This window comes from Mobula hypostoma, chromosome 8 (genome assembly GCF_963921235.1).
Source record: "Mobula hypostoma chromosome 8, sMobHyp1.1, whole genome shotgun sequence".
NCBI lineage: Eukaryota > Metazoa > Chordata > Chondrichthyes > Myliobatiformes > Myliobatidae > Mobula > Mobula hypostoma.
Genome location: NC_086104.1, coordinates 70,537,483 through 70,564,159, shown reverse-complemented (window position 1 = coordinate 70,564,159; position 26,677 = coordinate 70,537,483). Strand labels below are relative to the sequence as shown.

The following is a 26,677-nucleotide window of genomic DNA, read 5'->3' as shown; positions in this document are numbered from 1 at the left end:
TTGTAGTTCTTGAAGACATTTGTATCATTGAATAATAGTGCCCCAAGCAATCCAAAACAAGGCTTGCCTTTAGAGCTGTGGTTCTCAAACTTCTGGGTTGCTGCACCCTTGGCTACCAGACCATATCTCCAGTTCTCTCCTCTCCTCTTCTACCCCCCCCCCCCCCGGCCACACACACACACACACACTCACTCACTCACTCACTCACTCACTCACTCACTCACTCCTGTCAAGTACATATGAAGAATTTTGCTTCAGGCCCCGGAGCCTTTTGCTGCAGCAGTGCCTGGGTACTAGTGCAAGATACGATACAATGTTTAGGCAGTTTAAACACCGGCCCATATCAGGAACGAGAGCAGATTTTGCTTGCACTCTGTGACATTCATTCTACTCTCTCGGGCACCAAAGCCTTTTGCTGTTCCGTCATTGGGTCAATTTAAACACTGGCCCGGGTAGTGAAAAGGTAGGGTGCTAGTTGGGACATGAGCTGATTTTGCTCGTTCTCTGTGATGGTCATCTGCATGGCACTGAGTCTATGAATTCTGCCCCAGCTGCTGTGCTCTGTGCCCACTAATAAGCGAGGCTTTGGATCTGAGGACTCAACTTTGGTTTGGAACTAAGGACTCTATTTTGGTTCAGAATGCTGTTATTTATTTTGATTGCTTGCATGATCTGGGTTTTTCTTTCTTTTGCACATCTTTTTTTTCACATGTTTTTCTTTTTATTTTTATTCCTTTTTTTCTTTAATTGGGTTCTTTTGGGTTGCCTGCTTTGTGGCAACCTGTGAGCAAGCAAATCTCAATGTTGTACAGTTTAATATATTCTTTGATAAATGAATCTTGATCTTGATGCACGTGAGAAAATAGGAACTGAGAATTCAAAGCAGTGCTAAATAATCGCGAAAAATAATTTGGATCTATTTAAACCTAGAAATAAAGTTCATTTAATTACAGTAAAAACATATTTTGACATTTTTAGAGCATACATTAATAGTCCAACTGTTCACTACTTTGCATTTTTCACCTTTCAGTGAAATGGATGGGCTTGGTGCAGTGATATCAGCTTCTCAACATCAGGCTGAATGTGATTCATAAGGAGTCTCAGTAATTTGCAGTCTGTTTCGTTGCTTTGAAATAGATTGGGCAATTGCACTGAAACCTCACTCCACAGAATATGATGTTGGAAAGGCAATAAAGAACATCTTGACCGTTTTCCACAGTGTAGAATAGCATTCAGAGATTTCAAGTTTATTGTCATCTAACATGTACAACCAAATGAAACAGAGTTCCTTCGAACCACGGTGTACCCATAACACACACAAAGCACATAAGCCAAAGTATGCTATAAATTAATAAAATAGAATTCAAAATGCATGCAGCACGGGTAAACAGTAAGGAGGACGGTATATGGTAAACAGCATGCTGACCCAGTGATGAAACCGCAGTGGTGGCAGGGTATTCATTAATCTCACAGCCTCCTCCCTCCTTGATGCTACTGGATCAAAGAAATTGTGGGATGAGTGATAGGGATCCTCAACAACACTTTGGGTCCTTCATTTGCAATGCTTCCAGTTAAATTCACAAATAGGGGAGGAGGGAGGGAGTCACTGGTGATCCTCTTGGCAGTTTTTACTATCCGCTGTACGGTCTTGTTGTCCGATGCCTTGCAGCTTCCATAACCACACAATGATGCAGACAGACAGGACACTCTCAATGGTACTCTTGTAGAAAGTTGTTAGAATGGGGGCCAGGAGCCTTGCACACCTCAATCTCCTAAGAGTATAAACACTACTGTGCCCTCTTGACTAGTGAGGAAGCATTGTGGGTCCAGGTTAGGTTGGCTAATATGTGCACAACAAGGAGCTTCGTGCTCTCCATGGCAGAACCATTTATGTACAATGGAGAGTGGTCAACCTGTGCCTTCCCAAAGTTCACTATCGTCTCTTTTGTCTGGTCCACATTGAGACTCAGGCTGCTGTTCTCACACCATTTGACAAGCCTCTCTACCTTCCCTCTGTAAGCTGACTCGTTGTTGCTGATGAAGCCAACCACTGTTGTATCATCAGTGAATTTGATGCAATTTGAGCTGAATTGGGCAATGTAGTCATGAGTCAGCAGCAGTGGATTGAGCACACAGCTCCATGGGGGCACCAGTGCTCCGTGTGATGGAGTTTGAGGTGTTGCTGCCAACTCGGTCTGACTGGGGTCTTTCCATCAACAAGTCCAAACTCCAGTTGCAGAGAGGGGTGTTGAGTCCCAACGAGGACAGTTTATCCACCAATCTCTGAGGGATGATGGAGTTAAATGCTGAGCTGAAGTTGATGGAAAGCATCCTGGTTTATGAGGCATTGTTTTCTAGGGACAGGACAGAGCGAAGAGTCAGGCTATGGCATCATCAGTGCACTGGTTTGAGTGGTAGGCAGACTGGGAAGGCTCCAACGTAGCTACTCAAAGCACTTCATGATTGTTGAAGTCAGTGCTACTGGGTAATATTTTTCTTCAAACCTGTGCTTCAGCTCGTTCATTTTGTAGTGAGATCAATTCTTCCTTCATTTTTAATTCCTCATTACAAGTGTTCAGGAATAGATCTATTACCCAATCTGGAAGTTGGATTAAGAGAATATCCTGAAATCTCTCTTACATGTCTTTATGCATCTTTCTCTGGTAGGCACAGTATACCTGAAGATTGTCATCGGTATTCTTTCTTTCTCTTCCTACTCAGAGAGGCTTATAAATTGGAGATGGTCATGATGACCAATGTTGCACTTAATTAGGGTTAACTTGGATAGAAATGCTGAGGTGACTGATTGACTTTGATAAAATTCATGTAATTTCCTTGCAATTGAAAATTAATTTCATTAAACTTTGCAAATAATTCTGGCAAGTAAGCAATGTCCTGCCTAATATTCTTGTGTTGATTACTGAGTGAGACATTTGAATCATCAAATAATTTTACCACATTTTCAAGAAGTGCATAAAAGTGTCCAAGGCAGTTTCTTTTTGAGAGCCATCTGCCTTCTGTGTGCAACAGCAAGCTGTCAAACTGTTTATCAATCTTATACAAAGCTCTCAAAATAGTCGAGAATTGAGTGCATGGGACATGATTTTATTTACAGCCATGATAACAGTACTTAATGATTTGTGCAACTGATCACTTGGGTATTTTGGGACGAGATATTGTCTGTGAATTACATAATGAATGGTAAATATATAAACAGTACAGCTATTTCCTCAATAAGGTAATAATCACAGGGTATCGCCCTGTCAAACAAGAATGTGGGTGAGCAGAAAGTCATTGTCTTTGAAAAACTGTTCAACCGGAAATATTGACTCCTCCTTCGTATCAGTTTCTAGTTCCCTTGCAAACAGCAACTCTTTAACCGTGCTTTCATCCTTTATGAAGTGAGCATAACCAAAAAGCAAAGATTCGATGCCTGGTAAAGTTCATTCATTCAAATGCAGAGCAAATTCTATTCTCTTAAGTATGATGCAAGATGTGTCTTCCATATTCTCAGACATTTCATCTATTTATTTTTAAGCAGAGTTGTGGCTGAGTGGAGTGGGCTTAATTATTTGCTCTGGTGACTTATGCAAAACCGTGCCCAGAACCTCCCTTACTGCAGGCAGAATCAGTTCTTCTCCAATTGTATGGGTTTTTCCAAATTAAAATGTTGTATGAAACATGCAAACCTCACTGTTTTGTTGTGAAGTGCTGGCAAATGCATTTTGAAGTGTTTTCCATTTCTGAAAGTTGTTATTTTCACAGAAGGAAAATAAGGCAAGGCCTTTGCTTTATCAGGGTGTATTCTTTTCAAATGTTCAAGGAACCTGGGAGGTTTCATTGCCTCATGGGGGGAGGAGGGAGAAAACCTTTTCCCACAACAATTACCTTGGCTGCTGAATAAATCCATATTTCAGATACCCCGCAGTATACCGTCAACTTTTTTGTTTTGCCCGCTTCTGCCATTCTCGTTATGGTGTAAAGACCACAGCCTTTTGTTTAAGTGCAACCTCAAGCTCTGCAATCATTGAAGGGGAAAGTTCGTCATTGCTCAGGAAAAATCTAAATCTCTGCCTGTGGGTACATAACGTGGGGCAGCAATATTTTGGTTGGGCCGTGGGCTAGAGAAATGCAGTCAAGACTTTTCGAAAGGGCAGTTTCTGAACTTTACCCCATTGAATACCGTACCCTAATTCACATGAGTTGTGTCATAGCATGAATATAGTGTGGGAATCGTAATGGTGAATGGCTATAATGCATGGGGTGACGCTGAAAGCAACACAATATCTTCAGTCCAGATTTCTCGTGATAAGGCCAAATTTGAGTAAAGTCTAGGATAATGGTGGATTGACAAGAAATGATCATTGTAATCAATTAGAGGCACTGATGAACAAATGCTTATAAGTAATTCATTTCTTAAATGACGCCTGCAATCCCTCAGCTGCCCCCCACCCCATGCTACCGAGCGCCCCCTTCCACTGTCCCCTTAGAAACTCCTACAGTCCCTGGGGGTGTGGGTTTGTGATATCACCCACTTTGGGAGCTACTGCTTCAGAGTATATATGTTGGGAACATGCCAAATATATTAACAGACACTGGTATTTTTTTTGAAGAGTTAAATCGTTATTACAATGTAGGAACATGACCAAGTGAGTTGGTGCAGGTAATTTATTGTATGTGAGCAATCTTGTCCAATTCTCGTACGCACATGCTTTTCTGTATCATTCTCCAAGTAATTATATACCCTTGTTAAAAAGAATTTCAGGAACAGTTTATATTGTGTACAGTCTTTATTTTGTTCAGTTTTTAAAGAAAGCTTCAATTTAAATTCTGACTTAAATTGGAGTCACATCAGCTTAAGAATGTTTGTAAATGCAAGTCTTTTCATGTTAATGAAATTTATTTTGGGTGTGTTATTGGCCAGCCTATATTTAGTTAATCTTGCAAAGTTGATCTCAATCACATGAAGGAGCTTAATTAAAGCAGTGAATCCATGGGTAACCAAGAAGAATTCTTTCATTATTGGCATCTGTCCCTCATCAGGATTGTGTTAAGTCAGCCCACCTGACAAATTTTCCTTTTTAGCCTTAGTGTGTAGGCCATTGTGCAATGTCACCTTTATACTTCCTCATATTGAGCATCAGTTTGGTGATTTCCATATGGTGTCAGAGCAGGTTTGAGGTTTGTAAATTTCTTCCCTCTTGCATCCAACATTTTGTCCAAAACCATTTGAATCAGAATCATCCGTGGGCAAATTCTGACAAATGTAACTTCCTGTTTTATATAAAGCCTGACTCAGAGTTGTGTGTTGTGGAGGAATGGGGACAGTGGTAATGGAGTGCTGGCTGAAAATGGAAGCATGCAGTATAGTCTCATAGGTTGTTTGTATATTAAGAGTTCTGGGCTCTTCGTCCCCTCAGATACTTGACAGGATCATTGCTAACTTCTACCTTAACTCGATTTTTCTTTTTGATTAATATCTGTGAATTTCTTTAAAATCTTTTGACCCCGTTGTGTAAGTGGTTAAGCATGCGTCAGCTTCATGGGTGAAATATTCCCTCTTTCTACAACCAATATTGTGACACTGCTGCTCAAGCCACTGCCTTGCAGTACTAGAGGCAGAGGTTGGGTGCTGTCTCTGCGGTATGTGTACGTTTTTCCTGTGGCTGTTGCTTCCCTCATTTTCCATAACCTCCCAAGGATGTGCAAGTTGGTGGATTAATTTCCCCTAGTGCAGGAGCCCCCAACCTTTTTTGCACTGTGGACCAGTTCAATATTGACAATATTCTTGCGGACCAGCCAAACGGGGGTGGGGGTAGGGTTGCCAACGGACAAGAATAGCAGTCAAATACGTTGTGTTTAGCCCGAGAAAGACTACAATGACCGTGAAGCCTTGCGGGGGCACCTGTGTGCGCATGCCTGTATGTGCCGATTTTTTTTCCTACAATTCGTTTTTGGCGATTCTGTTCGGGGGGGGGTGCGGGTGTTAATCACGACCGGAGTATAGCTGATAAGTGGCTAATACACTCAATTTTGTTTCTAAAAGTGTTTATCTAACGAATTTAATATTAAACACACAGTGCATATTTTCCTCGCATGAATATGGTGATAAGTCAATTATCAGGGGAGGACAGGGGAGCTTGAAGTAAGTGTTGAACGAACTTCCAGTAGAAGTGGTAGAGGCAGGTTCGATATTATCATTTAAAGAAAAATTGGATAGGTATATGGACAGGAAAGGAATGGAGGGTTATGGGCTAAGTGCGGGTCGGTGGGACTAGGTGAGAGTAGTGTTCGGCACGGACTAGAAGGGCAGAGATCGCCTGTTTCCGCACTGTAATTGTTATATGGTTATATAAGTCACTTATAAGTCAATAGCATCGTAACATTTTAAGTAACGTTTGGATATTAAACACACAGCACATATTTTCCCTGTATGAACATATAAAATCATTGCAACACACCAGTATCACTGAATCAGTGGGAGCCCTGGGCTTGTTTCCCTGCAACAAGACGGTCCTATCAAGGGATGATGGGATACAGCGATACTCGAAGGGGCTTCTTTATGTCCAGTCTATTCCGCAATTTAGTTTTCGTTGGGGGCAGATTTTACAAAGGGGGCAGATTTTACAATTAGTTAATACTTCCTCTATTTGTGCTAAACATTCCCTAATTCAATTTAAAGTGGTTCATAGAGCACATATGTCCAAAGATAAGTTAGCGCGTTTTTACTCGCATATTAATCCTTTCTGTGATAGATGTTCGGGGCAGATAGCCTCTTTAACTCATATGTTTTGGTCTTGCCCTACTTTGGAAACTTTTTGGAGAGATATTTTCAATATTATTTCTAAGGTATTAAATATAGATATCTCTCCTCACCCTATTACTGCTATCTTTGGACTACCTAAAATTTCTAGTAATCTTTCCCCTTCAGCCCGTAGAATGATTGCATTTCTTACTTTAATGGCGAAAAGATGTATTTTACAACATTGGAAAGAGCTTAATGCTCCAACTACCTTTTTTTGGTTTTCTCAGACGATTTTATGTTTGAATCTGGAGAAAATTAGAAGTAACCTTTATGATTCTTCATTTAAATTTGAACAGATTTGGGGACCTTTTATTCGATATTTTCATTTAATGTAATATTTACCCTTCTTGTTTTTTTTTCACTGTTTTAATGGAGGTCGGGATTGAGGACGTGATTTTAAGTTTAACTCTGTTTGGTTTCAAGTTAGCCCATTGCTTTGCTTTGCTTTTAGGTAGTTGCACGGTGGGATTTTTTTGGGGGGTTTTTTTTTCTTTTTTTTTTCCATTGATATATATAAAATCTAGTATACTATTATGTTATCTTGGTTTCTTATGCTTAAATTACATTGTTTGTAGTATTTTCTTTTTGGTATTGTTATCTTTTGGAATTTTATTGTACTTTAACATTGTATTAATGTTTATATGGCTTACCTTTTTTGTATACTTACTCAATAAAAAGATTTAAAAAGAAAAGTTTTCGTTGCGTTCATTGCAGAGATATGTTGGAAATGGAAGCAACGTTCTCAGTGCTTTCATGGCTATCTCAGGATATTCAGCCTTGACTTTGATCCAGAATACCGGCAGAGATGTTATGTTAAACATACTTTTCAGCCCACTGTCATTTGCAAGCTCGAGGAGTTGACCTCCTTCCCACACTGACATGGATGACGCATGCGTAATGACCTCGCGTGCGTTCAAGCTCAACAGTGGGCGTGACAGGGAATGAGGAACGGTGCAGCTGACTCATATCGCCAAATCATATCGTTTCTCACGGCCCAGTAGCACATGCTTTGCTGCCCAACACTGGTCCGCGACCCGATGGTTGGAGACCACTGCCCTAGTGTATAGGTCAATGGTAAAATGTGGCGGAGTGGATAGAATGGGGAATGGGATCAATGTAGGATGGGTAGATGGTCACCATGGATTCAATAGGAGGAAGGGCCTGTTTCTGTGCTGTATCTTATTATTACTATAACCGTTCATGTAAGGAAAATGGATTCCTGATACAACACTGCATTCCCAGTTTCCATTTATCCCATTGATCTTAAAGTTGTCTCCATCAAGGCAAAATGTTGCCCTGTAACTATTCGATACCACCCAGAACTCAACTTAAACTCTTCCTTGTTGTGTGTCAAGTATTGGAAGCCAGTTTGTGCCATCGATTGTCATCCAAAGTCTCTAACCCAGCAGGCTGTGGGTGCTGAGTCATTATGTAAACCCAAGTTCATACAATTCTGGACAGGAAGCCAGAATACAGGTTAAAAATTTTCAGGGAAGTTCTGAAAATCTGGCACACTCAAATTTGGCAGCAGATGTTCAGGACTGTTGGAGGCTATTCATATTAATACCCCAACACCTTTTTAATTTTTTAGATGATACACGTTATAATTTTTTCAGTTTAAACTAAGCACAGGAGCCAGGGCTTTGGGTAATTCCAATCACCAGTGCTTAACCATTGGGATTTCCAAATGGTTGGATGGGGGATTATCAGAGATTTACAGTAATTCCAAAAGCAAATTACTGTAGACGCTGTTATCTGAAATATAAACAGTAAGTGCTGGAAGTTCTCCGATCGGGCAGCAGCTGATGAAAGGTCATCAACCTGAATTGTTTACTTTGGATTCTCCAAAGATGCTGCCTGACCTCCTTCAGCACCTCCAATATTTTCTGCTCTTTTTTGCTGATCTAATTGAATGGCAGCAGCGTGAAAGGATGATGTGAGCTACCACTGCACCCACTTGGGTTAGTATTTTTATCAACCTGCTAGATTGACATCATCCTGCTTTTTGAGATGGTATGTTTTCTCTAAAGTGTGGTGTCCAAAGCTCACCATTTTGCACTCTGGCTGAAAATGCATTCAACAGCAGCAAAATCAACTGCAAATGCTTGCAATCAGGTCTACCTTCCATTAGCTTTTGATTTAGTGTATTTTATTTGCTCAGTTGCTTTTATTGATGTATACAGTGACACCAAATCCATTACTTCCCTACAGTTCCTAACCTCTTACCATTAGAAATGTTATTCAAATGTTTTATTGATCAGACTAGTCATTTCTTCAAGTATTTTTTAATTGGTTAAATATAACTCATTTTCATGCTGGCTGTCCTGGATTAATCACATTTGATGCAGAATGATTAATTCCAATAGTTTACCAATGGTTATCTAGTTATTAAAAGGCCATTTCCACATTATAATTTGTATATTGGGTGATAGGGAAGAAGTGCTGCTCTTCTCCCCACTTTGATTAACAACCTTATCAGGGCCTTGGGATCTAACCTGTTTTGTTAAGCTGTTCTGAACTGATGGCCTGTATATCTGCCTATGTCCATAATTTATCAGCACATCTAATGATGTTCAGTGAATTCAGCTGTGAGCTAAATTAGCTGGACTTGTAGTTCTTTCATTTAAATACTCGTTCATTGCATGATAAAATATGCAAGCTAGTTGAAATCAGGAAGGATAATTAAGAAACTTTTCAGTCTGGTCAATGTGAAGAATTTATCCAATGTTTCCTAGAAGCGTTAGATCGCTATCACTCCATTGATGCCCTATATCCTCTTCCACAGCTCTCCTCACCTTGATCTTATAGTTTTTCTTTTTATGATTAACTTAAAACTGAGCAGCAGTTTTATCTGCTGCTTTGTTTTTTTTTAATCACATTAATATTGATGGATTTTATTTTTGTACAGGATATTGTACAAGGGTAATGCAGATCATACAAGGGCTTCCATTCACAACTGTAGTAGGCAAGTAAAGTAGAAGATTTATCACACTTTGTGGCATTTACCCTGTCTTCTTGATAGGACATTTAATTAATACATTATGTCTTTGTAAAAGAAAATATTAGTGAAAGCAAAATAAGTACTTTATAGTTCTTACTGCTCATGTGACAGCCCCAATATGACATGTGGGAATCTTTGCATAGGGTGGAGATTTCAAACTTTATCCCTATTGATAACTGTACTTGTGTAATTAACCTTTGATATTATGATTCAGACTGCACTTCCGAATTGTTGCATTGGGTGCAGCCATTGTATTGCTGTTTATCTCTAAAGATGAGGTGGGGTATTACCCAATTGTTTTATTGGTGATTTTTTCCCCTTCTATCAGCATTGCTGGCAAACTCTTGTCCTTTCAAAGGTGATGGTTCGAACTTGCATCAACCAAGAGAGCTGATGTAAAGTTGACGATCACAGTATGAGAATTGTTGAAGCACAGTCACTGAGAATTCAGATGACACGTCCTCATCCTCGGGCAGCCATAGTTTGGTATTTTTAACTACCCAGCTGGGCAGCAATACTAATGCTTTATAGCATGATAAATCTCCCAAGGTATTGTGCAACTTTGTGCGCCAAAGACATGCAGGGGTGTATCACTAGACTTGCTTTCTATGAGGAATTCTAGATGTGGTTTTGTTTCTAAAGGACACATGGAAGAAAAATATGTGTTTGTACATTTATTTGTTTAATTGTGAAAATTCTTTTATGCACCTTGTGCTCTAGAAAGATGTCAATATTTTATTAATGAGTTAAAATAAGTGCATCAATGCAAGGGCCAGCATTTTATTGTCCTTGAAGTGACCAGCCTAGCCCAAGATTCTTTGGTGGGCCGGAAGTCGCTTTTGGTGCATCTACACCAAATGTTCCTCCCTAATTAGCGACCAGAATTTCTTACAATTACAATGGTGCACTATCCAGATTTGTTAACTGATTTTTAAATGGTGGGATTTGAACTTGTCTTACTGGATGATCAGTTCAGACCTCTTGAAATGATGGGCTCTCTGGTTGTAAAGGTTCATGCGACCTTCACAATTTGGAATGTTTTTTTTTTGGATGTTGTTGAAATGGGGTACCATTCCCAATGTGACCAATTCTACTTCTGCTTTCCCTCTGCAGTGACAGCTACATCGTACGTGTCAATGCTGTGGTTATGACCAGAGATGACTCTGGATGGTTACCACAGGAAGGAGGTGGACTCAGTCGAGTTGGTGTCTGTAAGGCCATTCAACCAGAGGGTACTGGGAGAAGTGAGTTTCTCATCCTTGGAGAACGACTTAAAGACAAACTGGTAAGTCCAGCAGTTTTTGCAAAATGACTGAATAGCTGCATAGGCTGCATCACTGTCTGGTATGGGCACGGGACCGAAAGAAGCTGCAGAGAGTTGAAGCTCCATCTTGGGCACTAGCCTACAAAGTACCCAGAACATCCTCAAGGAGCAGTGTCTCAGAAAGGCAGCACCCAGGGCATGCCCTTTTCTCACTGTTACCATCAGGTAGGAGGTACAGAAGCCTGAAAGCACACACTCAGTGATTCAGGAACAACTTCTTCCCCTCTGCCATCGGATTCCTAAATGGACATTGAACCCTTGGACACTACATCACTTTTTTTTAAAATTTATTTTCTGTTTTTTGCACAATTTTTAATCTGTTCAATATACGTATACTGTAATTGATTTGCTTATTGTCATTATTTTCTTCTCCTCTATATTATGTATTGCATTGGACTGCTGCTAAGTTAACAAATTTCATGACACATGCCGGTGATAATAAATCTGATTCTGATAGTTTTTGGCCGCACTGGGATTAAAGATTGTTTTTTGCGTGTCAGCAAAGGCATTATTTTTGACTCTTTTAATGCTTGCAACCATATTTGACGTACACAAATGTTATCCCTTTCTAACTGGCATAGGTTTATTACCATAGCGATTTGCTGTATTCTTGACAGAGCTTTTATGTAATGTGTTAATGGCCACTAGTTTTTGCTAGTGACCACCAGTTGTCGTTTGAAGGTAGTGGAGTTGCTTCTACATAGACCATTGTCCATGCATTGCTGTCCCACAACAGTATTGGTTATGTGTTGACAAGTTGGAACTGCTACTGTCATTATAGATGACATGTGACATTTCTTTTCCGGTAGGATTTGTTTTGTAATCTTACAGCTCTAAGTATCACATGCACTCCTGGCAAGTCTTAAATTGTGTATACAAAGTTGTAGGAAATGAGCAACATAGGTTTTCCAATCTAGGGGTCAAGTGTCTATTGGATGCTGGGACAGCCGAGACAAATGAAGAATTACAGAACAAATGTTACAAGATGTAGTCTTCCCATTGTAGGAAACATTGATGCAGATGTAGAAAATCTGTTGCTGCTGTCATTTATTATATGGGTTTATAGCACATTGGTCTGTTGCAGTTACAGATAATTGGCCTGTGTAAGTTGGTTGTTATAGGGAACCAGTTGGAATGTAGAGCTGAGAACCAGGTCATATCAGCTGTGATCTTTTTTTCTGTAACAGAACAGACTTGAGGTTAATACTGTGTAGCCTGCTCCTGTTGTGTTCTTATGACTCTTGAAAAACTTGGACTATAATGCAAGGGATGAGCATAATTTTTCTGCCATTTTTCAGGCTTCTTTAGCAGAGATTTTTAAGCACTCTTATATACTACTCCCACAGCCTAACATGTAACTAAAACTAAAGTTCAAAGTAAATTTATTATCAAAGTACATATGTCACTATATATGACCCTGAGATTCATATTCTTGTGGGCATACTCAACAAATCTAGAGAATAATAACTATAATAGAATCAACAAAAGACCGCCCAACTAAGGTGTTCAACCAGAGTGGAGAAGACAACAAACTGTGTAAATACAAAAAGAAACAGTAATAATAAATATATAAGCAATATATATTGAGAACATGAGATGAAGAATCCTTGAAAGTGAATCCACTGGTGTGGGAGCATTTCAATGATGAAGCAAGTGAAGTTGAGTGAAGTTATCCTCTATGATTCAAGAGCCTGATGGTTGAGGGGTAATAATTGTTCCTGAACCTAGTGGTGTGAGTATGTACTGAGGCTCCTGTACTACCTTTTCTGATGGCAGAAGTGAGAAGAGAGCATGACCTTGGGTGGTGGTCCCTAAAGATGATGCTGCTTTCCTGCAACAGCGTTTTGTGTAGATGTGCTGAGTGGTTGCAAGGGCTTTACCCTGATGGACTGAGTCGTATCCAGTTCTTTCTGTTGGATTTTCCTTTCAAGGGTGTTGGTGTTTCCATAGCAGGCTGTGATGCAGACAGTCAGTATGTTCTCCATTACACATCTATCGAAGTTTGCGAGGTCCTGCCAAATCTCCACAAACTCTTAAGAAAGTAGAGGCACTAACGTGCTTTTTTCATAATTGCACTTGCTGGGAAAGACAGGTCCTCTGAAATAATAATGCCAAGGAATTTAAAATTCAATGTCCTGTTAAACCAGTGGTGATAGGATCTGTATTTGGCTGCAGTTTAGCGTAGGTCCTTGCAAAATAATGTTCTTGACTCTTGGTTTTGATATCAAAACTATTTTCTTAATTCTTATGTAACACAAAATAACAATGATCTTCATGTGATTACTGACTGTAACCAGTTACTCAGCACATGCAAGTGGTAATGTACTGGACTTGTTAACATCAAGCATAGTGCTAGTAATTTAAAGTCAGTGTTGCTCTCATCAGAATTTACAGCACATTCGGTTTTCTTAGCCCAGTAGGTCTGTGCAGTTACTTGTTTTCCCTGTGAGCCTCCTCTCGTATGTTGTTTTTCTGTTCCCTGAACCCTGATTGCAGCATAAGAGGTGGCAACCAGCCCTCTACTGGAGCAACACTCTTCCTGCCTGACCCTCTCTGTCACCTTACAAACGTTAATCTGATTGATTTATCCACTTCCCTCTGGCAGTGCCATTCCATGCTAGGTGGGATTTTTTTTTAAAAAAGTACATTCCTAGAGTCATTTTTAATTCACTTACCCTTTTGATTTCCACCTTTGTGCTCACATTCTCCACCACTGTGAACACAATCCCATTATGAACCTTGTCCAGACACCTCATCGTATAATACCTATCTGAAGTCTTCACATCCTTTATATAATGTGGCAAACAGAAATGAACACTCCGTATGAACAGCCCCCTTTGTAGTTAGACTCGTGCTTTATAAAGGTTCAGCATGAATCCCATGCTTTTATGCATGATGTTGAGTCTTCATGAAATAGAACAATCTATGCCTTCTTAACCACTTTCTCAATCTGCCGTGCTATTTGCACTAATTTGTAGGCAAGTGCCACTAAGGTCACACCATTCCTGCACACCTTTTTGAATAGTGTCCATTGTTCTGTTTTGCCCTTTCTTATTCTCCCTACCAAAATATATCACCTCACATTTTGGAGTTGGAGGTCCTTAATGAGTACTTGGCTTCGCTATTCACCAGTGAGAGGGACATGGATTGTGAAGGCAGTATAAAATGAGCTAATGTGTTTGAACATGTTGATGTGCTAGAACATTTGAAAAACATTAGGGTAGACAAGTCCCTGGGGTCAGACAGGATATGCCCCGGGTAATAACACAAAGCAGGGGCAGAGGTTGCTGCACTCTTGGTGATTATCTTTACATCCTCTGCGACAGGAGTTGTACCAGGTGATTGGAGGGTGGCAAATGTTATTCCTTTGTTCAGGAAAGGGAATATGGATAACCCTAGGAATTATAGACCAGTGAGTCTCATTTCAGTGGTGGGCAAATTACTGGAGAGGTTTCTTGGAGACAGGATTTATAAGTATTTGGAGAAGCATCGTCTGGTTAGGGATAGTCAGCATGACTTTGTGAGGGGCAGATAATGCCTCATGAGCCTGGTTGAATTCTTTGAGGGTTTGACAAAGCACATTGATGAAGTTAGAGTAGTGGGTGTGGTGTATAGGGATTTTAGTAAAGGGTTTGATAACGTCTCCTTGGTAGGCTCAATGAGAAAATCAGGAGCCACAGGATTCAGGAAAACTTGGCTGCGTGGATAGAGAATTGACTTGCCCATAAAGGCAGAGCATGGTGATGGATGGAGGTTATTCTGCCTGGAGATCGGTGACCAGCGGTGTTCCTCTGGGAACTGTACTGGAACCCTTGTTCTATGTGATTTTTATAAATAAACTTGGGTGAAGAAGTGAAAGAGTGGATAAGTAAGCTTGCAGTTGACGTGAAGGTTGGTGGAGTTGCAGATAGCGTGGAGAGTTGTAGGTTACAACAGGACATTGACAGGATGCAAAGCTGGGTTGAGAAGTGACAGGTGGAGTTCAACCTGGAAAATTGTGAAATAATTCATTTTGGAAGGTCAAATTTGAAGGCAAGATACAAGGTCAATGGTAGGATTCTTAGCAGTGTGGAGGAACGGGGGGATCTTGGGTTCCATATTCAGGTCCCTCAAAGTTGCTATGTATTTGATAGGGTTGTTGGCCTTCATTAATCAAGAGATTGTTTTCCATTCTGGTCACCTCATTACAGGAAGGATGTGGATGCTGAACTAGAGGGCATGTTTTATGAAGATAGGTTGTGTGAACTAGGACTTTTCTCTTTGGAGACTGAGGAACAACCAGTGTGTAAAAAGAAGACAAAACCGCAGAAAAAAAACAATGAATTAATAAATAAATATGGCAGGGAAGGCTTTGCCTGTGATAGTCTGGGCTGTGTCCACCACCTTCTGTAGGTTTTTTCATTCTTGGCCGTTGGTGTTTCCATACGAGATGTGATGCAACTAATGTATAGAAGTTTGATTAAGTTTTAGATGATGTGCCAAATCTGAATAAACTTCATAAAACCAAAAGCAGAGGCACTGTTGTTCCTTCTTTGTGACAGCTGGCCTCAGGATAGATCCTCTGATATGACGATGCCAAGTAACTTAAAGTTACTGACCCTCTCCACCTCCGATCATTTAATCAGGACAGGCTCGTTGACGTCTAGGTTCTTCCCCTGTAGTTCACCTGAAATCAGCCCTTTGGTTTTGCTGACATTGACCATTCAACCAGGTTTTCAATATCGCTCTTATATGCTACCACCTTTCTCCATGGTAGGCTCATTCAGAAAGTCAAGAGGCATGAGATCCAGGAAAGCTAAGTTCACCCTAACAGGGACATGCTGCCCCTGGAATCTTGATGTGACCATTTTAAAAGCCTCCCCCTTATCAACTGTTCCTTTGCCTTTTAAATAGTCACTCAGTTAAAATCAGTTAGATCCTGCCTAATGCACTTAAAATTAGTCAAAGTTCAAAGTACATTTAGTATCAAAGTACAACCTTGAGATTCATCTCCTAACAGGAAGTCACAAAACAAAAGAACCCCAAAAGAACCCATTTAAAAAAAACACCATCAAACACCCGAAGTGCAGAGAAAGAAAACAAATCATGCAAACAATAAATGCAAGCAAAGAGCGTTCTGAGTTGAAGTCCACAAAGAGAGTCACTGTCCCAGTCCTCCCCGACTACCAGTTCAGTTACTTTGCCACTTTTGTTCCTTCAGAATGTAAGTCCAGCATTGCTCGCTCTTGAGTAGGTTCCTCTAAATATTGCATGAGGAAACTTTCTTGGGTGCACTGCAAAAAATTCTGCCCCATCCAGGCTCCCTGCACTCTGGATGGTCTAGTCAACACTGGGGAAAATTGAAATCTCTCATGGCATTACCCTACTATTCCCACAACTAAGCAATTTCTTGACACATCTGCTCCTCAAGTTCCCATTGACAATTCGGGAGTACAAATAGCCCTACCAAGATGGCAATCTCCTTATTTCCAAGTTCTACCCAAAATCTCATTATGAACCCTGAAGAATACCTTCTCTTATCATGGGACACCTTCCGTGAAGACCTAGAATATCTTACTAGCTTTTGGCACCTCCTCGAGTAAGACATTGCTTCTTGCAATGCCATGCTGACTGTCCCTAATTGGGCCATGTTTTCACAAGTGCTCATAAATCCTGTCCCTATGAAACCTGGCCAACAGCTGACAAGAGGCTCGGTAGTCTATAATTTCCAGGATTATCCATATTTCTTGAACAAAAGAGCAACAACAGCTATGTTCTAATTGGAGCAAACATTTTCTCTTTGGGATGAAGAAGGGCGAGAGGGGACTTGGTAGAGGTACATAAGATGAGAGCATAGATAGAGTGGATAGCTAGTGCCTCTTTCCCATGATGGTAAAAGGTAGTACAAGAGGACTGGGGTAATGGGAGGCAAGTATAGAGGGGTGTCAGAGGTATGTTTTTTACACGGTAAGTAGAGAGAGCACACTGCCAGGGGTGGTGACAGAGGTAGATACATTGTGGATATTTAAGAGACTCTTAGGTAGGCACATGAGCGAAAGAAAAACATGGCTATGTGGGAGAAAGGGTTTGATTGTTCTTGGAATGGACTGGTCAAAGAGCCTGTACTGTGATATGCTGCTCTATATTCTGTTTGTCAGTCCTTTAGGGCCTTGCCAATGGCTCAGACACAGTTCTCTATATCAAGGCCCAGCAATCTTATCTCTTGCCATTCTCCATAACCTGGGATATATCCCATCAGGCCTTGGGGTCTCATTTCCATTCATATCCTCGAAATTCCCTAGCATTTTTCTCCATCTCCTCAGTGAATACCAACACAAAGTACTCATTAGAACCTCATCTACATCCTCCATCTCCAAGCTTACATTCCCTCAATTCTTGAATGACCCTCTCCCTAGCTATCCCCTTGCTCTTGTAGGTATGAAATGCCATGGGTTTGTGTTTAATCCTACTTGCCAAATACTTTTTATGTCCCCTCCTGGTTCTCCTAATTCCCTGCATTCTTTTCTGGCTTTGTATTCCTCAAGAGTCCTATTGATTTTAGCTTCCCAAACCTTCCTTTTCCTTGACCAAATTTATAAACTCTCCAGTCATCCAAATGTCCCTTACCTTGTCATCCTTGCCCTCCTGACTGGAATACCGGTCCTGTACTCGGTGGAGTTGGTCTTTAAACAACCTCCACATGTCAGATATGGACTTCCCCATAAACCTCTGTTTCCAATTAAATCTGCGTGATATTCTCATAATTTGCCCTCCCCTAATTGATACTTGCAATCATTGGTATCTTGTCCATTTCTGGTGACTAGCCTGCTTTAACTTCAGACAACCTTTCTACTACCCCTGTGCTATCTTCTGCTTATCTGATCGCTCAAGTGTTTTCCTGGATGTACCAGCTCAATAATAAGTGATGAAAGACTGGTACAGTGTGCTAGAAAATTTGTGAAACCTTTAGAATTTTTCTCTATTTCTGCATAAATAAGACCTTAAAATATGATCAGATCTTCACAAGTCCTAAAACTAGATAATGAGAACTGAATTAAATAAGTAACACAAAAAAATGATACTTGTTCATTTATTTACTGAGAAAAATGTGTCAATATTACATGTTTTTGTTGGAAAAAAGTATGTGAACCTTTGCTTTCCGTAACTGATGTGACCCCCCCCCCCCCACCCATACAGCAATAACTTCAACCAAATGTTTCCGGTAACTGTTGAGGAATTTTAGACCATTTCTCCATACAAAACTGTTACAGTTCATAAATATTTCTGGGATACCTTGCATGAACAGCCCTCTTCAGGTGATATCACAGCATCTCAATTGGGGTAAGATCTGGACTCTGACATTTAGAACCATTCTGTTGATTTACTCCTGTGTTTTGGTTGCTTCGGGTGATGGACCGCTGCCCTGAAAATGTCTTGATACAGTTTTAAATTCATTGTTTACTCAGTGATTGCAGGCTGTCCAGGCCCTGAGAAAGAAAGCAGCCCCAAACCGTGATGCTCCATCCACCACGCTTCACAGTTGGGATGAGGCTTTGTGTGGGCGGGCCGTGTCCTTTTTCCTCAAACGAGCAGTGTGCATTTCCTGCCAAAAAGTTCAACTGTCCACAGAACATTGTCCCAGAAGCATTGTGGAACATCCAGGTAGTCTTGGCAAACTTGTGGCGTGCAGCAATGTGTTTTTTTATTGAAGGGCAATGGTTTCCTCCATGATGTCCTTCTATGAATACCATTCTTGTTCAGAGTTTTTCTTATAGTGGTCACATGAGCAGAGACTTTAGCAAGTTCTAGAGATTTCTGCAGGACTTTTGCTGTTACACTTGGGTTCTTTTTCACCTCCTTCAGCATTGCATGTTATGCTCTTGGTGTGATCTTTGCAGGACGCCTACTCTTAGGGAGAGTAGCAACAGTACTGAGTTTCCTCCATTTGGAGACAATTTTCTCTTAGTGTGCACTCGGATCTTTAGAAATGCTTCTGTAGCCTTTTCCAGCTTTGTGCATCTCTACAATTCTTCTAAGGTCCTCTGAAAGTTGTTTTGATCACGGCATGGTGCACCTAAGGAGATCTTTCTTGAGAAGAGCAGGCTCTGTCAGCAACCTGACTTTGTGTCTTTTTTATATAGGGCAGGGCACCTCTACAACCCACACCTCCAATCTCATCTCATTGATTGGAACATCTGACTCAAATAGCTTTTGTAGAAGGCATTACCCCAGAGGTTCACATACTTCTATGAACCTAGACTCTGTTTAAATGCTGTACTCAGTATTGATGTGAAGTACAGTTGTTTGTGTGTTATTAGTTTAGGCAGATTGTGTGTGTCTATTATTGTAACTTGGATGAAAATCAGACCACATTTTATGAGTAGTTAATGCAGAAACCAGGTAATTGCAAAGGGCTCACAAACTTTTTCTTGCAACTACATCTTGACTAAACCTGTTATACATGAACTGCTGACTCCAGCATCACAGTACGTGGCACCGATGTCACCTTTGTAAAAAGAGATCATTTTGTAGCGGAGTAAGTCAGATGAAGCATTCAGATTGTTGAAATTGGGCAGTAAAATGAAAGTAGATTTGTTTTGCTCTTTGTTCTTTTGGCACTGCAGAGTCTCTTTCGATTGTGACTGTAATTGTTCTTCTATTTTCTTTTACAAGATTGTACTGGAATGTTTCTTGAAGAAAGACTTGGTGTACACTAAACCAACACCCACGTTTCACCATTGGATGGTTGACAACAGGAAGTTCGGACTTACGTTTCACAGTCCTGCTGATGCGCGAGCGTTTGATCGAGGAGTGAGGAAAGCAATTGAGGATCTGACAGAAGGTACTAATTTGTTACTTTTCCAATGTCATATGCAACATCTTGTTGACTGTTATCCCAAATGTAAGCTTTACGTTTTGGACTTCTGCATGTTCTGACACACTTGCAGATTTAGGAAGCTGCTCCATATCAGGGTCCAGGGGCAAAGCCCAGTTTTGCCAGATTACCTCTGCATCATGATCTGAAATCTCAACTGAGTTTGCAGGCTGTGCAAAAGTATGTGGCTTTTATGGCAATCGTTGATCATGCTTATCATCTTTAAGTATTTAAGGTTTTTTATGTTTTTGAATCTTGAAATGTCAAAATTCAGTTAGTACTTTTACACCCATCTAAGTCCATCTCAAGCCTTGCCATCTCTGGGGCCAAGCTCAGAGCCCCTATGCCTCTATCCACTTTGTTACAAGGGCATTTGACCAGCAGATAATGGCTGAAGATCAAAATATCAAACCGAGCACCAGTCCCATATTTTATTAGCAACAGTGATTCCCCCCTTCTGCATCTACTTCAAAGTGTTGGAGAGACGTTCAATGGAGAGAGAAACCAGTGTCAGCATCCTCTCCCAGGCTATAATTACAATCCTTCAGCCCCAACAGGCGAGCTGTATCATCCAAATGCCCAAAACCAGAAATCTGAAACTGACCCTCTGAACCAGGTTTTGTCTGGTAAAAGATTATCAGGCAGACTGAGGGAAAGGATTAAAGAGATTTTTAAAGCCTTCTTGGAGAAAATGTAGCTTCCCCACTGACTTGTGGGAATCCCCCTCCATGATTCCTGAAAATGGAGAGACAACATTCCAGACCATGGGGTCCTTCAGGAGTACATAGGTGACCAGTGATACAAGCAGAAGGAATGAATCACCTCCCATGTTACCTGCCCATGAACCACCTGCTGGAATTGTAGAGTCTGGGACTCCACGGTGATTCCATCAGCCACCAGAAGCATCTAATCTGAAAGAGGAGAACTCATCCTTTATCCCAATCGACTGTCAGAGACAAAAACTTGCATTTTTTTTTCTGAATGATATAACTTGGGGTGGGGGAAGGAATAGAAGCTGTACTGGTGTCTTACCTTTGTTAGACTTCATGGGGTACTGTGTAAAGTTCCTGAATTATTTAAAAATACCAGATGCCCTGGCTAGAGTGCTAAAAAAAAAAAAATTCCAAGGAGGATCCTATAACTGCAAGACTAACCCTATCAGGGTAGAATAAACAGTTGGGTTTCTTCTCTTGGAGGGTAGGCTGTGTGATGACTGATTAGATTAAGTTGTTTTGATTGTGCAGACATGAACAGTGTTTCCACTAATGTGGGATGTATGAATGTAAGATGTTCACCAAGGAAAGCAAAATTCAAAAAAAATTGTTTACAAGAAAGTAGCAAGATTTGTTACTGCAGGGCACTGTTGGGGCAAGTGAACATGCATTTAAGCTTAGAAGGAGTGAGAGAACAGGTTATGCTGAGAGGAGGTTTGAGTATTGCACAGAAACACCAACTTGTTGGGGCTGTATGATCAGGTTCTGTGCAATTTATATTATGTATAAATCAGCGCTTTCTTCCTCTAGGTGGTGGTGAATGTAGCCGAAATCTTCTAATCATTTGGGGAAGGGATCAGCAAGTTTTTTTGCTTGACCCCAATTAAACCCTGTGGGCTCAATATTGAGGGTACCCAGAGCTATTTCTACCCAACTGTATACCATTGTACTGTTGTTTTGTAGATCTGCCCTGACTGAGGAGCAGTTTATTGACTGATTCATCTGACTACTGGTACTCCTAGTCACTTATCAAGTAGTTCTGGGAGGTAGATACATGCCTGGAAGTTGCTCTCATCTCAGAAACTTCTTCAGATTTAAGAGCATATTTGAAGAATTCGGCTGGATGTTTCGTAGTTGTGGCCAGGAAGTTTGTTTTCTTTCTATCCTAATGTTTGTACGAGACTTCTGGGAGCATGAAACGACTTTCCAACCTGTAGATCTAAACTGAATAGAATTAATTGCATCCCTTGCTTGGACATTAGTAGATCATCTGGGTTGTAATGACTTTCTGGCAATTTTCCATTTAGTTCTGTAGCTGGCTCACATGACTAAGTTTGGACACTCGTAGCTTTCAGATGTTGACAGGTTTCAACGAGTGCTCTCCACTACTTGACTGAAATATTTGTAGTAATGTCTATTGCTTGGAAAGGAACTTGCTTGGGAGTCTTGTACTTACTTTTCTTCTTTCATCTGTTTTCATTCACACCCCCTTCCCCAACAACACCAGGATCAACCACATCATCTTCAACAATTCAGAATGAAGTGGAGGTTGGTGACGATGATGTTTTTACAGTAAGTACAGACTGGCTACTTTTCCACAATTGTAATAACTTGCTTAATGGTCTTTAATGTTTTAAATTGAAATTAATGGAATTAGCTGCTTGGAAATGTTTGGGATACCTTGAGACAGAACACCTTGTAGTACAGTAAGTGTTCTTGGTGTTTCCTGGGATTGAGAAATGTGAAAAGGCATTATCAAGATTTTGATAGCAATTGAAACCTGTGACAAATTTGAGAAGTACCAAATCTTTTAGCATCTAGGGATAAAAGACAGAAGTTCAGCTCTGAGTTGGATGTTATTTATAGTTACAATCTTTAGCTCTTCAATCCAGTGTTGATTGGTAGATCTAATGTTGAACTCTCTAGATGGCTTCTATCATTGTGGAGAAGAGAATTTGTTTATTTTTGTTTCATTGTGAGTCTTCTCCAAACATAATGTAAATGTTAAGATATCTTTGAAAGTTGACTTGTGAAAGTTGGTCATTCAAATGAGTTGCTACCTTGTTGGTTTTTAAACACGAGTGCATAAGTTCTCCACCTCTCATTAGTACAACTTTTGATGTTTGTCTTTCTACATACTATGTGACTAATAGCTTTTCACAATGAGTGAACAAGTTACACAGCGGATGTGTGGCTTGCTGTTTATTTAAAGTTGAATTCCGGATGCATGCGTCCTTATGAGACAGAATGTCCATCCATAGAGATCAAAGGTAACATGCATTATGACTAATAAAAATCAATAAAGCAATCCCTTTTAGCAGGCTGCCTCTGGCAGAATAATTTTAGTGTGTTCTCTCTTGACTATAAATTTACAGTCATGGACTACTGTAAATTTTGAAGTATGTTGTGTCAGCTATCTGTAAAGTCTGCCTAGAACTAATTGTGATGAGAGGATCTATAAACAAAGAAGTAAATTGGAAAAGATGCTGGTCTTGGGGGATTAAGATTTATTGAATATTTTAGAGTCGTAGACTAATATGGAGCAGAACTGGATCTTTGGCCCAACTTGACCATGCAACCAATGTGCCTACTGGAACTCGTCTCATTTGTGTATGTTTGTCCACAATTATATTTATTTAGAGATGCAGCACAGTAACAGGTGCTTCCGGCCCAATGAGCCTGGGCCGTCCAATTACATCCATGTGACCATATGACTTATTAACCCCCGTGTGTCTTTGGACCGTGGGAGGAAACTGAAACAGTCACAGGGAGAACGAACGAACAAACCGCTCCCAGACACCGGGAGGAAATGAACCTAGTTCGCTGGTGCTATAACGCATGAGGCGAAACGCGAGGCTGAAATGCCACTGCTGTCTGTGCCTCTTGGCCTTGCCCATCCTCATACCGTTCTAAATATCTTTTGAATGTATCTGCCTCTGGCAGTTTGTTCCATTTACCCAGCACACTCTGTGTGGGACTAACCTGCCCCTTGAGTCTTTAAATCGTTCCCCCAGTTCCGTAAGCCGGTAGGTTCCCCTAAAATGAGAGATTGTGACAATCCACCTACCCTAGACTCATGATTTTGTAAACCCCTATAAAGGCGTTTAAGGTGCAACATCGAAGTAGTTTAATGTCATGTGTATGAGTAAGCTATGCACAGGTGCAATAAAAAACATGCTTGCCACAGTACCACAGGCATATAGCAGCACTCAGTAGAAAAACATAAAATAAACATGAATTTTATAGTTTTAATAAAAGAACACAATTCGAACAAAAAGTCAGCTTAGGTGCAAAGGCATGAAAGTGGTCATAATACTGCTAACTGTAGTGGTTTAGGGTTGTGCCAGTTGGTTCAGGACCAAGTGATTGAATGGTGGTAGCTGTGAAGAGATGCCGAGGTCTGGATGGTGGGGAGCCTGCCTTCTTGAGCAATGTCTCCTATAGATATCACCAATGGTGGTGGGGGATATTCTTGTACATTTGAATTACTGTACCAGACTATGATGCAACCAGTCATGATACTTTCTACATCAAAGTTGCTGGTGAACGCAGCAGGCTCAGGCAGCATCTCAGCATCTCTAGGAAGAGGTACAGTCAACGTTTCGGGCCGAGACTCTACGTCCTGATGAAGGGTCTCGGCCCGAAACGTCGACTGTACCTCTTCCTAGAGATGCTGCCTGGCCTGCTGCGTTCACCAGCAACTTTGATGTGTGTTGCTTGAATTTCCAGCATCTGCAGAATTCCTCATGTTTATGATACTTTCTACAATTCATCTGTAGAATGTGGATATGAACTAAGTCGCAAGCTACTGAGTAATCCTAAAAATAGTAACTGAAAATATTTTGTGGAACACTAAAATGAAATTCATTCATGCAAGTCAATTTCATACTTGAATTGAGATTTAAATCCACGTAATACTTGTAGTCAGATCCTCTTTGGTATTGCTTCTCTGGATTGTTATGACTTAGTGTTTTCAGAAAGCACCTTCAGTTCCTGTCAAGCATTTAGTTGTAGAGACCATTTCTCAAAGCATATATTGGCCTTGCTAGCTGGTATGGTTAAAGACCGTCCAAATAATGCCACCAGTCAAAAGGTTATATGAAACAATGACAAATTACACAAAGTTATATTATATTCTCTTGTGCTTAAAGAGGTTGGGTACTTCAAATGAGGTGTAGAAAATGCTGTGCCTTTAGCAGGGTGGATAAAGAAACTGATTGACTTGAGAGAATTTAGGAAGTGCTTTGTGCTTAAAGGCTAGTAATTATGAATGTCACGTTTTAAAATCCACGCATCCTGATCCAAACTGTTGCCAAAAGCTTAATTGATCGAACCTTTTAAGAATGACCTTTAAGTGCCTCTTGCAAATGTTACTGTTGGGAGTAGCCTTATTTCAGAAGGCCTGAACGCAGGTAACCTGGTATTCCTCACAACGCATGCACCGGTTTGTCTACCTTGTCTCGTATACTTGTGCAAATGCCTTCCTACTCACCATTGAAGTCAGTGGTAATAAAGCATTATCAGCTTCATTTTGGAAAGTGAGTAAAATATAGTTTGTTTTGAATAGGCAATGAGCTAATTTGAGTTTGAGATCAGTGTGTATGCTGCACAACAGGCAGATTGTGTTTTCCAGAAGCAACCCACTGCATCTCAGCCCCATAAAGCAGTTTGTTTTGTGTTCCTTGTTTTAAGCCATAAGGCTTTTGTAGAACTTCACTTCAACAGTTCCTTGTAATCTTTTCCTTCACCACTTTCACAAGCTTGCCTCAATGTTTTAAAAGTTGATAATACCTTTACTTCAACAGTGCATTCTTCACATACAGCTCCTGTCACCTGGTGCATGTAGTGGCTCTGCTGTTGGACACCTCTGCACTGCATGTACCGGCTTCCTTGCTTTCCTGCAAGATGGAGCGATAATATAGTTTTAGTTAGTTTAAATTTTCTGATTTCATTTTTCTGAGGAGCTCCATTGCAAACTGTAAGGTGCATATGAAAAACTGATGGACATCTGTATTTTCATTCAGATTACATTTAAGAATTGAGGCGCAACTTGTGTAATTTGGATGTAATTTGTACACAGCCTTCGATATTTTTCTATCTGGCTTGGATCTTTTTCTTATTATAAATGTAATTGGTTTGAGTCATTGTAGCAGTGTGCTTAATCCTGTAGTGGAAGATTGCTTGTAAAGCCTTGCTTGTGGAGTTAAAACTTTTAACAATATTCCTTCATAACTACTGGGTGAGGCTCATGTCCGATGCATGTTTACCAGATTGCTGAGTCTTGGCATTTCATTCACTTACAATCTTTTGTCACCAGTCTACAAGGGGAGTAACAGGAGGTTGGGTTAAAAGGTCATTTCCTGTGCTCTTCAGTCAAACTATCATTAGCAGCTGCTTCCCAACCACCTGCCAACGTGATTTACTAGAGCAGTGGTTAAGAGGAGGCACACTCAGTATTTCGCCTTGCCCCCCCCCCCCCGTTGTAAATTGTTCAGGAATGTTTGGATTTTTATGCTTTTTTTTTAAAAAGAGACTTTTCCATTTTTCTCACACGCACTCACCCGCTCACCCACCCACCCAGACTAACACTAACTGGCATAGCTTACTTTGTTTCATGTTGCTCCCATAGCCCAGTGATACATTGAAGGGTCAAAGCAACAATTGCTTTCACTCTGTCGGTACTGACTGATGAATGTGGCTGAAGGAGGAAAGGAAGTGACCCTTCTTTAAACAAAATGCTTGTGTGGAGCGGAATAATTGTGGACAGCAGCAATACTGATGTGGATTTGGAGCTCGAGGGCAAGAAGGGTGCATGGCTGATGTATTATCATGACTAAACAAAACTATATATACTCCCACATCTATTCAAGCTGTCATTTGGAATTAATAGTGTGGCTGCTACATAATCACCAGTTATTGAAGTGAAATGCTCTGTGGCATTTCCTTTATAAATTCATATTCTTCAGCAATGAGGGCATGG

General features: G+C 40.5%; 1 protein-coding gene across 1 annotated transcript in view; it reads left to right on the top strand.

Moving 5' to 3' along the window:
* The window catches only part of LOC134350629 (sprouty-related, EVH1 domain-containing protein 2-like), a 140,504-nt gene that overhangs the window by 57,605 nt on the left and 56,222 nt on the right, over positions 1-26,677 (top strand). The window contains exons 2-4 of the mRNA XM_063056110.1: positions 10,920-11,091; positions 19,783-19,951; positions 22,205-22,269. Coding sequence (XP_062912180.1) covers positions 10,920-11,091; positions 19,783-19,951; positions 22,205-22,269 — 406 coding nt within the window. The remainder of the gene's footprint in view (positions 1-10,919; positions 11,092-19,782; positions 19,952-22,204; positions 22,270-26,677) is intronic.